Source organism: Diospyros lotus, chromosome 6 (genome assembly GCF_014633365.1).
Source record: "Diospyros lotus cultivar Yz01 chromosome 6, ASM1463336v1, whole genome shotgun sequence".
NCBI classification, from domain to species: domain Eukaryota; kingdom Viridiplantae; phylum Streptophyta; class Magnoliopsida; order Ericales; family Ebenaceae; genus Diospyros; species Diospyros lotus.
In genome coordinates, this window is record NC_068343.1 from 17,837,873 (window position 1) to 17,853,916 (window position 16,044).

Here is a 16,044-nt window from a genome sequence, read left to right on the forward strand (position 1 = left end):
TATGTTTCTATTAGTTGATAAATAATCAAATTTTAATAATAAATTAAGATTAATAAAAATAATAATTAATTATAACTTCATTTAATTTTAACCAACTTCATTAATGATAGAACCCAACAGAGGTAGTACCCTGGTAATAAAGAAAAAAATACAAAAACCTCTTTAACTAAAAACAAATTATAAGAAATGTCTCCACAAAACATTTAATCTACCAAGTATGTAAAGGTAATTTATCTAACATTTATTAAAATGAGCAAGATAAGAGAATATCAAGATAAGAGCGGAATATTTTTCAGATCAAGATATAGAATAATCAAAATAAGATTGTTAAATTTTTTAAAACTGTTTGTTATCAAACTGTTTGTTAAATTTTTTAAAATGCACTACAGGACATAAATGTTATTTTTTTTTTATCTGTAAGAATCAATATATGTTTATCTTAAGAGGGAGAGAGAGATAAATATATCTCGAAATAAGCATATCTTGAAAAATCAAGATAAGAAGTCACTTAATTTCTTTTTCAAGAATCACTAGATAAGTTTAGCAAACACATTGGAAAGGATAAACATCTGGAATACTTCTCATATTTAACCTTTTTCGTCCCATATATTGATTAACAAATACTACCCTAATAAAAAAAACCAAAAACACTTTATTCTGTTTCTGCTCTTGTTTTTCTTCTCTCTTGGGAAAATCTAAGATCCATCTCTCCTAGTCTTAAGTCTCTTAGATGGTCCGACTGTTTTGGAACATCATCCTGTTAGGACCCTTCAGTTTCTTTCCCTTTCCTGTGCACACAATATAAGATATCAGCAAAATATTATCACCAATGTCAAACTTGAATGTCTAAGATCTATCCCTAATAACCTTGGTTTGGGAGTTAAAAGGATGTCTTAAGGTTGTAATCCTTTTATCACTAGTTTGCTAGTTGTAAAAGCAACCCGCTTGCACTTTCTACAACTCGAACCCAAAACGGTTACATTACAGTTTAGTTGAGAACAATTGTTGTGAACTGTTTAGTACAACCATGCTTTCATCTTCCTTAAGCTATCTGACAGGCTGCGACATATATCACAAAAATAAAGCATTTCCAACACACGACATAACCTATCCTAATCTATCCAGCTCAAGAAATAAAAACTGAGAAGTAAACGTGCTTTGCTTGTGTTGTATGTGACTGCCCAAAAAAGAATGAATACATAAAGAGAAAGACATCCATTTGTTAACAAATGCTTTAGAGCCATCTTCTGTATATTTTAAATGGTCCATATCTAGCACATGAAATGATACTTCACTAACGTAGCAACAGCTAACATTGAATTGGAAAGTCAGCAAAATGAAAATTCCCTTCTACCCTTTTCTATTTGAGAACCAAAAGATAAAAATAAAAAATAAAAACTAAAAACGAAGGAAAGAAGGAACGGTTACCCGATTTTGTAGTAAAGGTTTTCTGCTAATGTGTTGACGTATTCCCAGCAGACTTTTTTCCTCCTTGGAAAGGTTGAAGAGCTGTCGAATCTCTGATGCTGTCTTTGCCTCTCTGGACCCCTCATCAGTGGTTTCTGCACATCAATCAGACCAGGCAGATTATTCCCACCCCTCTTTAACAATAACTGAGTTCGGAACAGAGAGGTCACGGCCATCAATGCATCAATGAACGGTCTTCCTCCTCGTTTCTCCTCTATGTCTTCCACAACCATGGAAGCATGGAGTTCCTGCATAAATAAACATCAGACAATATCAACTTCCGAAAGAAGATGATGAACTATAACACAACCTCAACTCTAAAGAAATAGAGGAAGAACATTTTAGATCCATCCCCCATGGCCACAAACTAAGATGGATAAACCATCACAAAATAATTCATAATGGCATGTTCAATTCTCATCTCCAAGGAAACCAAAACACAATTGAATGTCATAATTCTAATATACTTAATTCTTTCTCGGGAAAAATTCTAGTTACAAAATAAATAAAAAGAGCATGTTATATAGCATACAGTAATATCAACTTCCTTGATTATATGCATTTCATAATTCTCAAATACTTCAGTTCTTTCTGGGGAAAACTCTACTCAAAATAAAAATAAAGCATCTTATATAAAATAATGTTATCTCAACTACATTGACTATATATAGATATATAGATATTTGTTAGATGAATGCATGACCACACATAACAGGTATGTATTACATACTCTTTTAAACAAATTGAGAAGGGCCTGATTTACCAGCTTCGACTAGGATCACTCACTCCTTTCCTTTGTATGATAAACCACTTGATCTATGATGCAAATGACAGCAAGTCCTCCAAAATTAACCATACACCAGGACAATCAGAATTTTATTTTAATGGTAAGTTCTCTATTGGAATTGTAAGCCAAGATAAGCGCAAGTCTCTTTACGGGTAAGTTGGCTATTTGAAGTGATTTAAGTATAAGAGCATAGATGCATATCTCTATTGATTATTATTACAAATACTTTTGTCTAGTGTTTGATATTATAGTGAGGTTCAATAACAAAGACTTTTATGAAGGTGTTGTATCGTCTCAAACACCAAACCGGACATGTCACACTTCGGAGACTTGTCATCTTGAAAACATATTGTTCATCACTTAAATAATTGGGATGGTTTTAACAAAAATAAATAAATAAATAATTGGGCTGACAGTATAAGTTTAGAAAAAATAATAAAAATGGAATGAAATAATGCTGGCCTATATCTGCGAAAGCCCAAAACTTTCCACATGTTTATGCATATAGATTTCTGAAATTGATAGATACGTCAACATTTTGTACATAATCCTTTCCAGATATGCCAAAAAAAGAAAAATTGTAGTATTTCAATATGAGCTATAAATATATTTGAATTTCAAAAATAGACATAAGTTTTATTTTCATGTGCAAACATATTAGATCTATTTCTATATAGATCTATATATTTTATCTTGTTTAGGCGTTGATGCATTTTGTAATTGTTTGTCTTTTGATGAAGACATTTAAATCGCAATTAAGCTATAGCAGCCTTCTTTTTTATTTTATTTTATTTTTTCCATGATTCTAACAGCCTTCTTTTATATCAAGATTAATATGTTCAACAAGCACAAAATGCAAAAAGGAAGATTTGAGATCAAGATAAAGGGCATGAGCCAACAGGTGATTATTTCCATCAAGATGAAAATTGGGAAGTGTCAGAAACCTTAAAGTTGTGCCTAGTACAAGATTGCTTCAAGCGTCATACACTTACTCAAGAATCAATTTCAACCTCTCTCTATCGGTTGAACGGGGTTATCCCTTGAATCACTTTGTGCTCACCCTTAGGGATTCTGGTCTCCAAATCGTCCATCTCAAACTGTTCAGCCCAAATCCAACACCAGAAGCAGAGCAACCAAATCGGAACAAAACCAACAATTACCAAGTAAGTGGAGATTTTCTTCAGAGAGAGAAAGAGGGAGAGATTGAAGTCTAAGAAGGAATGTGATCAAGGGTTTATTCAGAGAGATTATACTATTGTTAATGCATATCAGAAGAAAGATACCTTGAGATTTCTGAAGAAGTCTTTCTTCACTTCCAGAACTGGAAGTCTACTGACTTTTGACTTCCAAGCAATTGCTCGTCAATTGTGAGAATTTACGACATTCGCATCCAAATAAAAAGGATAGCTGTAGGAGGAAGATCTTATACCTGAATATGATTAGAATGGTCATGGCATTTGTCCACGATATATACTATAACCAAAACCACAAATGAGATGCATAGACTGTCTCTTATCACAGCATTCACAAAGACAACAAAAATCAGAAGGCTTATCATCCAGTAAGCTGTAATATAATCAGTAATCATGCATTTCACCTGGCTCCAGAGTTGAAGTTACATTTATTGTATTCTCAAATACATTGACCACCTTCATTTGTGCTACCAACTCATCTGGCAGCATTGATTTTTGAAAGGGGTCATCCTGTAAAGAATTGAATATTAATAACATCAGCGCTGCTTTCTGAAATCAGTTTAGTTTAACAGGCAAGTCAAAAGTTGTAGTGGGAAATTGACTGTTACAAAACCGCAACACCTACCTGTCCTTTGCCATGATAGTGCTTTTACCTCCCTTAATTAAGGAATTATTTTAGGCCTTTAAAATATCTTTTAATTGCTAAGTACCATTACAACATAAAATAAAACTCAAAGAACACAATTTTAGTATGTTACAATACCACTAAATAGCCACTTAGCGTCAAGGATTCTTTGCATAAGAGTGGTAGTGGAAGCTCTTCAAAAAGGATGTGGTAACTGTGTTTTAAACAAGGTAACTAAGTGCTGTCTTTCTCTGATGAAGGATAATATGGAACAGGTCAGAGGCAAGCTGGAGATGCCATCCTAAAATTCTCGTAGGCAGGAAGCACAAGTATCAAAGACAAGAAGGGGGGGAGTTAAGGAACCACGAGAGAAAGAGAGAGAGAGTGGAAAAAGGTAGATGGGTCTCAGTGCAGAAGGCCCCCCACTTCGCGAGGATGGAGGGAGAATTGAATTTATATGCAGCTTTTCCCGTTCTTTTTTGCAAAGCGGTTGTACACCACAACTTGAACCCATGACCTTTTGGTCACAAATGATCAAACTTACCATTGCTACCAAGTCTCACCCTCGATATAACATACATAGAGAAAGACCAAAAAAACAAAAACACACACACACACACACACAGAAAAACAAAAACTTGGTGGGATACCCTAAAACAGGACATAATATAGAATGATCTTACAAAAAATATGGCCATGGATAGAGATGACTAGAGATTTAGAATTCATATAGCTAACACCACCTAGTGAAATTAAGTTTTGATTGTTGTTTTGTTGCCATTTTGGCATGATTCTTTATTTTGAAAAATCACTGTTTTGTGTGTTTATCTAGTGTCAAGTGTCATACCTGAAGATTTTGGATGGATAGATCAAGCAAGAAAGCTAAGAGTCCAGGGAATACGAGTAAACTGCAGCTTGATACTTTATGACCGTGGGAACTCTGTCAATTATAAAGTTAGTGGTAGCCCATTATCATGCCTAGATCAGATCAGCCAATTTAATTGTAAATAAAAGGTTCATTGGTTCAATAGAAAACTTGACCAGAGAGTAGAAAGACCAAATCTCTTCTAGCAATTTGGTCACATTTCAAAGGCATATGCCTTTAACACCTTTTAAATTCAAATAGTTTCACAATATTTTAAACGCTCGAATCTTGAGAAAACAGTAACTCAGTTGCCTTACTTAACAAATTATTGTAAAAAAATGCAAAAAAGAGGTGAAGAAAGCCTTAAGCTAAAACCTTGCTTGTGTATATTTTGTGTAGAAAAAAAAAAAATCCTTAACTAAACTAACCTGTTAAAAGAGTAAAACATATTTCTTTATAACAATGGTTATATCAAATTGGTTTGATTTTAGTAAGAGTAGTGCCAATGGCATCATAATCTATGATCTAATTGAATATGGGGACAAAAATGGTACAAGGACTACATCTTTCAAGAAGTTGGATTCCCACTTTCACAAGATCAGTTAAGATCAAGTGCTCCTCAAGAGAAAAGTTCACTGTTGATACTCTTATGTTCTAGCCTCCAATCCATTGGTTCATAGAAGTATCATGTGAAAGAAAGGCCCTACCTCTACCAAACTTCTTAAAGTTGTCCTATAGTTAAAGTTTGGCAAATCACGGAGATCATGTGTGGAGAGCATGGATGCATAGGAACATTAATAGTATTGAGAGCTCCTAAGGGGAGTGAAGCACTCAGGTAAAGAGTACAGTCAATAGAACTAAGGATGTGTCAAGAATGTCCACACAGTGACCGGAAATATGGAGGCCCTGTGGTGAAGAGGTAGGTAACCCAAGAAAGTGACTCTGAGTGAGCATCAAAGAGTTCTATCAGCTAAGCTAAAGGGATGTCACAAGCATCCTCAAAGAAATACCCTATAGGTTGGTAACATGTGCACTGACTCACTCAATTGAGGCTTGATCTCCTAAGAAAGAGATGGTGGAGATATCTTCATGCCCCTTCGCAAGACCAGCACATGAAATCATATGTGGAGCCATCGCTGACACATAGATGATGATCATGCCACTAGGGAAAGGAGTCATAAACACATAGTAATGTGATTCCTTTGATATTTTTACTTTTTAACAGACATATGTCCCTCGAGAGATCATATTTTAGAACCCTCACAACAACCTATTTTAATTCTAACTGCATATAATTATTCTTTTTTTCTGTAAATGAACTGCAAATAATTATTCAATGACTCTGGGTAAAAGATAAAAACTAACATATCTACAATTGAGAAATAAACATACTTACATATATCATTTCACTGTATCTGCACACACAATGAATTAGTTCAGGTTTTAGAAGAATTAAGAACTCTTCTTTACTATTTTTTCAAAAGTGCTCTTCCTTCACTCTTGCAGATACTATAGGAAGTTTTGCGAAATCTCTTAAGTTTTCTAAACACAATGAATGGGTATCAAGCTCAAGAGTTTGTCACCACGTTTTTCTTGATCTTCTTCTACCTCTTTTGTTAAAAGCTTCTTCTGTTCCATCCACTCCACATAAGAGCATCCATCAATCTTCTCTCATGACCAAGTCATTGTCATGTCGCTAGGGATTGCCCAAGGATAGATTAGTAAATATAATAGTAGGAATTTACATTTCCTTTCGTATTTTTGTTATAGGGCTTTGTCTTTAACTAATAGGCAGTTGGGTTGTTTGTTACATTGCACATGGGTGTAAGTGGGAGGTTGTTAGACTCTATATAAGCCATAGCTGAAGAGGGAAGATTATGCTTGAATTGATTAAATGAAACTCTAATTCTCTCTCTCTACAATTCTCTCAAATCTCCCTTTCGTTTCTCTCTACTGCTCTCCATCATTTCTCTCTAATTTCTCCCTCCATTTTTGCCCCATTTCCCTCTTGAATCATTCTGTTTCAGTTCTATTCAATCGGATCATTCCAATTGCCAATTCCAACCCTGTTATGAATCCTAGGTTCATGACAAATGGTATCACAACATCATTCCTCGACCATTTTCGTTGCTGATTAAGTTCCGTTGAATGTCGATGGTTACTGTCTGATGCAATGGATTCACAAAATTTGAAAGTGATTTCGAAAATAGTCAATAGCAAGGTAGGTTGTGGTTCATTTTTGGGTAGTTGATTTTGACAACTCTTAGCAGAATTAAGTGAACAATGATTCGATGAGTCTGGTGAATTCAACAAAGCAGACGAATCGTAGAAAGCTACATCATAGGAGCCAACGTCTGCAATAGAACTGACAATCAGTGGTCGTGATCAGATCTGGAGGTTGTTGATCTATAGTGATGGGTAGCGATTTACGCGATCGACTGGGAATATTGGACCGCTGATGCAACAAAAGTTATCAAGCTAGCCAGGTTGTAATCGAGAGAGCAAGGCAATTCTCGATTTGAAATTGAGAGGCGAAGCATAGTAGGCGATCAGTTATAGATTCGAAATCGAAGACGCAGCGGAATCGTGGTGGGGTTCCGATGATTGTTGACCATTGACAATAGTTGTGTCTTGGAAAATTCAATCAGGTGAGCTTTGCTGTGATTCCGAGAAGCGTACAACGAAGCTGATGGACCATTGAATGGTGATTGAGTGAGGCGGTGCGAGCAAGCAGTACAACGATATAAGCCGCAATTGTTGTGGACTTAGGCGACTCAGGCAGGAGAGTTTAAAGGAAGTACGCAACTGAGGCTGAGGGTGAAAGGCGAAGTAGATCCAATGGCAGATTTGGAGCGGGTGAGTGTATCTTACATTTAATTCCGAAAGAGAAGCCGAAGATTGATTTGCAGCCACGAATTCCAATTCTATTAGTAGATCTGTGAGCCTGGGTTGTGGGTTCAATTTGATTAGGTGAGGATTGGAGGCAAAAGTGGAGTTGATCTAAGTTAGGTCACTATAATCCAATGACCCACACTTCTTGGTTGTGAATTCAACAACTCCCAACAGCTAATTCCAGCGAATTCTAGAGTTCCAACCATTTCCAGGGCCTCAATGTTGATTGGCGAGCATGACCAGCGACCAGCGATTCCAACCTGATTTGGGAGGGTGATGGTGGTGAATTGGAGGAGCGGATACAAAGGTGGCTTGTAGAAACTAGCGAAACAAGCCAACGATTCTTGCCTGTGATTTTCGACAAGCTGGACAAACTCTCTTATTAGATCCATTGAAGCCACACCAACTGATTTACGATGGTGATAGAGGCGGATTCAAGTTGCTAAGCAAGTCATTTCCCTTGACTCGATGAGATTCAAGGGATAAAACAAGGAAAATTAGAGAAAAAAGAAGAGGATCTAGAGTCCGATTATTTTGCTAAATTAAGGCTGACATAGGCGAGTTTACAGCAGTTTCTTTCGTGACTGCTGACATAAGCGGCCTTAGCATTGAGTATGAGTCGAATTGGAAGGCAGGTGGCTCATCTTGTTGAGAAATTGAAGGCCATTGAGTGTTGAGAGGCAATCGTTTATCCTAGGTGCTTGCTGTGAAGCAGATATCGAAGGGAGATGAGGTCACAACTGTAGCAAAAGAATGCTACATTTTGAGAATAAGGAGATTGGCCAAAAGCCTCATGCATAGGAAAAGAAGTTTGAGAATGAGATCAGTCACTTGGATAAGGAAACACGAAGTGTGGTACATGATACGAGCAAGGAATTTGGTCGTATGATATACAAGCAGTTGCAGGAGTTTGCGATGATACTAACTAAGAAGTATCATTGCAGCTTTTTGTTAGGCCCCCGGTTTTGCATACTTACTATAGGCGTCACAAGCATCCGAAGGGAGTTGAGGGTACAGCTGGAGGAAGCACCAATCAGCAGGTGTGCTAAGGGGTAGGATAGATATTTGGCTGGTTTGTGTAACAAACCAGCAGACACGCTTGCATAACCAAATACGGTTATGCAAGAGAGAGAAGGGAATAACAGCTTATAAAAGGGGTAGGAAGAGAGTGAGAAAGGTGTGAAGAATTTGGAGTGATTGTAGGAGAGTTCTAGGCCTCTCGAACGCCCAGTTGCTGCTGTTCTTACTTTCATTTTCTTGTAATTCCAATTCTGAAATACAATTCAATCCATTTCATCCATTGGAGATCCTTCCTATCGGTTGGATCACATCACTTTTATGTTAAATTCTTCGATGATTATTACGGGAGTTTTAAAAAAGAGGAATTCTTAAAAATGGAGCAGTCGGAGGAGAGTGCAACATCAGAGATGATATTAATGGTGAATGGCATTACCTAAAGGGAATCGGTAACAATCAAATAGAAAGGGCAACAGATGCAAAGGGACCGTTGGATATTTTTGAAAAAGAAGTTCATGTAGAGGAAAATTTCAACAAACACAAAGAAAAAGGAGTTGTTGGATTATTTGCATATAATAAGGAGATTCTGACTGAAACTTTAGCCAATATTAAGGAAGTTGGCACTGTAAATGAAGCAAACAAGTCAATGGAAACTCAGGATTCCGAAGATGAAAGAAGATTGGATGAGGAGATTGGGGTAAACCACACTTTACAAGAATAAGAAGCTAATGATCCTAAGGCTGATGAACTTGGACTGGTAGTAAGGAAGAAGCTAGAGGCCAAGAAAAGGGCATTCTTTCGATGGGATTTTGGTTCCGAAGCAGGCTGAACCATCCTTAACTTGGGTTAAAATTGGCAACAAGAAGGTGAAGACAACACTAGCTGGAGGGAAGCTAAGGGGGATAGCTAAAGAAGTCGAAGGTTTTGCTAAAGAAAACAAAACTATCGCTGTTGTGTTGGTTTTTGCTCCTACTGGAAAATCTAAGTTGTTGTCTATTGCAGGGTGGGATGAACCAATGGTGTGATTGTGTTCTTAAAGTGGAGACCAATCCTGATTGGACAGCTATTGTAGAAGGTGAGTGTATTGAACTTGAACTCTATCAGGTTGCTCCTACTGAAGTTCTAGGCCAAATTACAACTGGGATTGATCTTTGACACTTGTGAACGAGGAAGAAAAGAGGACTAGAAGGAGAAAGAAAAAAAGGTAAATCAGATAGAAAATGCGGGAATTAGATGAAGCAATGGCTACTTGCTGCAAGTTCTTGAGGACAAGAACTCTCTCAAGGAAGGGGGAATTGTCATATCCCTAGGGATTGCCCAATGATAGATTAGTAAATATAATAGTAGGAATTTACATTTCCTTTTTGTATTTCTGTTATAGGGCTTTGTCTTTAGCTAATAGACTGTTGGGTTGTTTGTTACATTGCACATGGGTGCAAGTGGGAGGCTGTTAGGCTATATATAAGCCACAACTGAGAATGAAAGATTATGCTTGAATTGATTAAATGAAACTCCAATTCTCCCTCTCTACAATTCTCTCAAATCTCCCTTCCGTTTCTCTCTACTGCTCTCCCTCATTTCTCTCTAATTTCTCCCCCCATTTTTGCCCCATTTCCCTCTTGAATCATTTTGTTTCAGTTCTATTCAATTGAATCCTTCCAATTGCCAATTCCAACCCTGTTATGAACCCTAGGTTCATGACAGTCATTTTAATTGTGTCATGCATTTTATCTATAAGAAATCACTCCAATCTTATGATGTTACAACTTCTTTTCTAATTCTAAATTTCCTTGTATGGTCACACATCCACTATAACAACCTCATTTTCATTACACGTATTTTTCACATGATGGTGCCACATCTCTAATTTTTGCCAATCACCCAAAGAATGACAATACGTAACATGGTCATTTATTATTTATACAAAGTAAATCCTTAATGATGCTTTTTAAGATGGAAATGGAGAATATCACTGTCTGATCCCAGTTGTTGGTGCAGTTAAGAACCTAGACACTAAGCAAGTAAATTCAGATTTCAGACTAATGACCAACAAGTAAGAACTAGTCCCCATCCACTTGGCTTCTTCTACCACTTCCAGGTCCAAGAGAGGTTAGATATTATAGATTCATTCCTGCATAAACAAGAGTGATTTTCTATTCTGAACCTGTAATACTCAGGTTAGAATGGATACAGAATAAACTTACTTTCTCCCCAGGCCCATTGTGAAAACCAAGCAATGACCTTTACCACTTGCTGGTGAACAAATCAAATATTTCAATTTAGGGTGAATATATCCTAATCAAATATGGTGATTATTTGCTGCCTGCACACCAGAACTACAATGTCAAACATGTCTAATTATTATTTTAATGCACTTAGAACTGGACACTTTGAGAATGTATGTGTAGTCAGAATGTATACGTTTATTGCTTAATACAAAAATGAAATACATTCTAAATTGACAACTGAGAATCTAGTGACATTAAAAAGAGGAACTGGTATCTATTAATTCCTCTTCTTTGCATGCAAGCGCGTGCACACACGCACACACACTCATACACACACTGTAATCAAATGGATTATATTGATATGAAAGAAATCATCCAGAACTAAACAAATGAACACTAAAATAACAAACTTCTTAAAAACTTCAACTACGCAGCAAACTTCTGTCTCAGCCACTTTATTTTAATTTTAAGAATATTAAATTCTAAACTTTCTACTGGTTAATAGATGAAACTGTCTAAAAGAACATATTGATAGTTTTTCTTTTAATTCTGTCCAATAGTAGAATATGAATTTTTTATTTTAGCTATAATAATGCACTAATGATTTGGAACACTGTAGAAATTGTTATATAAAAGTTCTTAATGTTTTTACATAAAGACATAAAATTTTATATAATTACTGTTTTGTCAGTGTCATGCTTAATTTTTTGAAAATTACCATGTCAGGCATGTTAGAGTCTCCTCATTTTTGTGCCATGTGTCTGCACTTGTGCTTCTTACCTCTCCTCCCTTGTCTTCTCTTCATTTATTTTCTCATAAGCATTCCTTCGTCCTTGGTCTTCTCTTCCTTTATCTTCTATCTCTTCTTCTGTCTCCATTCTCCCTTTTTTCTGTCTCTCCTTTCTGTTTGTATTATCCAATTATTACTTCTTTCCTTCCTTGCTAATGCTTTATCAATTCTGGGGTCAAGCCTAAACAACCCTTTGCTTTGTTGATCACCTTCTTGCCACTGCTTTTTAAATTTGGAACCCACTGTTAGCAAGGAGGAAGAGAGAGCCAAATTCTAATACCAATAGGGTTTCTTGCAACACAAACCACTTTTGGCCAGTGGGCTGAATTTGAGGGTCAGGAAAAGATGGAGCTATGGGCTACAAACAAGTTTTAACAATTCACATTGATATTACCAACAGAGTTAGCAGAAGATAGACAGAGAACCAGGACCTGCCCCAACAACGAATAAAACTATCCCCTTGTAAGCTATACTGTACTCAATCCTGCCCTTTTCTGCACTCCCAGTTCTTGCATCATCACTCTAACCTTTTCTGCCTCCTCCCACTTCCCTAGAGAGGTATACATGTCAGCAATCATTACATAATAGCCATCATTTTCTTGGTCAGCTTCAATAGCATGCTTTGCAATCCTCATACCCATCTGAGTATTGTTGTGTATTTTGCAAGCACTTAACAAAGCACCCCATAGACCCCCATCAGGAGCAATGGGCATTGAGAGCACCAAATCTTCAGCTTCATGCAGATTGCCTGACCTGCCAAGGAGGTCCACCATACAAGCATAATGCTTCAATGTGGGTGACAGAGAATAGTTCCCCATTCTCTCAAACAAGCATTTCCCTTCTTGAACAAGCCCTGCATGGGTACAAGCAGATAGAACAGCAAGAAAAGTAAGTTCATTTGGTTTGACATCTGACCGTTCCATCTGCTGGAAGATTTCTAACGCAGATTTTGCATCTCCATGCACTCCATAAGCTGAAATCATCACATTCCAAGAAATAACATCTTTTTCATCCATTGAATCAAAGATTTCTCTTGATTTCTCCAGTTGCCCACATTTTGCATACATGTCAACTAAAGCAGTAGCCAGAGATATATTAAATTCAAACCCTCCTTCCTTGATATAAATGTGAATCTGTTCTCCTTTCTCCAAAGATGCCATACGAGAAGAAGCAGATAGCAAAGTAACCAGTGTTGCTATATTAGGCTTGAAGCCTTCTGAAACCATTTTATTGAAGAGGCTTAAAGCCTCACAAAAATGCTCACCATGCACATATGAGGAGATCAACGTGTTCCACGTGACAGTATCCTTATGTGTCCTACAAAAGATCTTCCATGCAGTACCAAAGTTTCCACTTTTTCCATATAAGTCTATTAGTGAATTGGCAAAGGAGATATTCTCATGCATCAGACTTTTAATTACACAGCAATGAAGCGACTGGGCTAAATGGTTTGCTCCTATTCGAGAACATGAAGAAATAACAGATAGCAAACCATTTGGATTATATTCAATGCCTAGATATTGCATTTCCCTAAACAGTTCTATGCACTTGGATTCCAGTCCTACCTTATCATACTCAAAAGCCATTATGTTCCAAGTCTCTTTGTCCCTGTCATGTGCTCTGTCAAAAAGCTTTTCTGCGAGAGAAAAAAGTCCGAACCTAAAATACATTGACAGTAATGCATTGATAACCATCTGATTAAATATATAATTTCTCCTGAGGAGTATCCCATGAAAGGCCTTCCCTTCATTGACTCTCATGGAATTACCAAAACCTGAAAGCAGACAACTGATAACTATCCCGTCTGGATAGATTCCAGCAACCTGCATCTGTGAAAACAAATATATACATTCCATTATGCGTCCCAATCTTGCATAAACACCAATAACAGATGTCCACGCTATAACATCCTTATTATCAACTTCACAAAATGAAAGACAAGCTTCCTCAGGACATCCACACTTGATATACATAGACAAAATTGAAGATTGAACACCTTGAACATGATCGATTCCAGTTTTTGTTGCTAAACTTTGTAAGCACATTCCCTCTGACAAAAACCCCAAATTTCCACAAGCTTGAAATCCCCCTTCAAATGTTCTAGAATTAGGCCTCTCCTCATCCCCACCTATCCTGTGCATCTCACAAAAACATTCCAAACCCTTCTCACTCTCGCCGTTCTGCACATACCCAATTACAAGCGCGGTCCAAGCAACCACATCCCTCATTGGAAATTCGTCAAACAAGTCAGCCGCATCTTCAATACAACCACACGTCGAGTACATGTATAAAAACGAAGATCCAACTGCAGAATTACCCGCAAAAAGTCCAAGTTTTGAAACCAAAGCATGCATTTCCATGCCCTTCTTTAGCAAGGAAAGCTCAGCGCAGGCAGAAACAACCATCGGAAAAGTGAAATCGTTAGGCAGGACACCAGAAAATCGCATTTGGAGATAAAATTCAAGGGCTTCTGAGTAATTGCCATTAGAGAAGTGGGCTTTGATTATGGAGTTCCAAAGGAAGGCATCTTTGAAGCGAACCGAATCGAACACTTTCGCCGACAAGTCGGGCTTGTTAATAGAACCATAGAGAGAAATGAGCTTCGACGCTATGAAGGCATTATTCGGGCTCCCAGTTGTGATGATGTAGCCATGAGATTGGAGGACCGATTTGGGATCCAAAGTTTGGATAGAAAGGAAGCGGTTGATTTGACGATCGAGGAAGGCAGTTGAATGGGATGACAAAGAGGAGTAAAAACGTCTGTAAAAGTAGTTACGTTTGAATGTAAGCATTGGAGCTCCCACCACCGACCTACAATTACAAAAGCAAGCCAATGACATATATTGAGCATATGTAAGTCGGAAGTGTTTACTCATTCAACCGGGAAAAGGAAACCAATGTTCAAACTTGAAGGCAAACATTTAGGTCCCTTGTCCTATTGTGTTAGAAATTAGGGTTTAGAATTTAGATTCCTTTTAGAATCATCTGTATATATTGACGAGATGACAAGTTCAATGATTGAATCGTACTTTATTATCGATTATCGAAGTGCTATAAACGAAAAAAGCCCGAACTTCATGAAACCCGACCAAGTTTATCTCGATCGGGCTTCATCTAGATACGGCAACAACAAATTAGGTGAAGACATTTTTGTCATGTGACTCATTTGGTCATCCTCTCGATAATTTAATTATTTGTACAAGTAGTATTTTTCTTTTATATAAGGTGAATAGAAAAAACCTTAATACAGAGTATTTTTACCGAGAACTATTAATTTCTCTCTATAAATTATGGATCAAATCCACACGAGTAAGCAGGTCAAGTCAAGTAAATTAGGGTTCGAACTCGTGTCCTGACCCTTCAGTTAGTAAGAGTTGATACACAACTATTATTTGTGATTCAAACACACAAACTTAATATACTCAGAATCCTGTGCAGACGACCACTTACACTAACTAAAAGATTAATTAGGGTTTAGATCTAAATTATAAATAATGAATTAAGTTAGAATATGGTTGGTTATTTGATTTGATTACCCAATATCCAGATCTGTCTAGAAATTCCTGCTAAGCTCCAAATCTAATGATGGCCAACCATGAACTTGGAACTCCTTGCAATAGGACTGTACAGCCATGAAGTACAAAACAGTGAATTCTGATGCTTTTCAACAAGGATCCCAATCCAAATTAAATAACTTTTATGTGATGCTTCTGAATGAATGTGTTATTGGTTACTTTATGTGATGCAAACCCTATACTAAAAACACCAAAAAATATAACATCAAAAAATCAAGAACAAACAAGCCATCAAACAATGACCTCAAAAATCAAGTTCTTGCTACAGATTTTACAAACAAAGATGAAGGAATATTTACTACAGAGATGAATTGGAGAGAGATAGGGCTAGATTAGAAGTAAGGGCAAAACGATTGCGATGGAGAGTTGTGAGCAACGATGATTTTAGATCTAGAAATATGACGATTGAAAAAGACTAATGGTAGAAATAGATTTGTCATTAGAAATAGATAGAGATAGAGAAAGAGAAAGGCATGAGTAGTTACAATTTTATAGGATATTTGGTATGAAATAAGTTTTTAAATTATTGGGATTCATGATTCTTAAGAATGCTATTGAAAATCTTTAATTCCTATAATTTATACAATTCCATGTTTGATTAATTT

The 16,044-nt window shown here is 36.7% G+C and overlaps 1 protein-coding gene across 3 annotated transcripts; it reads right to left on the reverse strand.

Annotated features, from left to right (window-relative positions):
• Positions 1-519: 519 nt before the first annotated feature.
• Positions 520-14,741, reverse strand: LOC127804759 (pentatricopeptide repeat-containing protein At4g39952, mitochondrial). Of its 3 annotated transcripts, XM_052341737.1 has the most exons (7): positions 11,793-14,741; positions 4,920-5,012; positions 3,852-3,957; positions 3,538-3,683; positions 3,247-3,351; positions 1,429-1,715; positions 520-788 (listed from the first exon to the last, which is right to left on the reverse strand). In XM_052341737.1, exon 1 carries the CDS (start codon positions 14,738-14,740, stop codon positions 12,332-12,334), a length of 2,409 nt encoding a protein of 802 aa, XP_052197697.1. In that variant the 5' UTR covers position 14,741; the 3' UTR covers positions 520-788; positions 1,429-1,715; positions 3,247-3,351; positions 3,538-3,683; positions 3,852-3,957; positions 4,920-5,012; positions 11,793-12,331. The 3 variants fall into 3 exon arrangements, with proteins under 3 accessions (XP_052197697.1, XP_052197698.1, XP_052197696.1); XM_052341738.1 differs by lacking the exon at positions 4,920-5,012 and having other exon boundaries at positions 521-788; positions 11,855-14,741; XM_052341736.1 differs by lacking the exon at positions 4,920-5,012 and having other exon boundaries at positions 522-788.
• Positions 14,742-16,044: the final 1,303 nt, after the last annotated feature.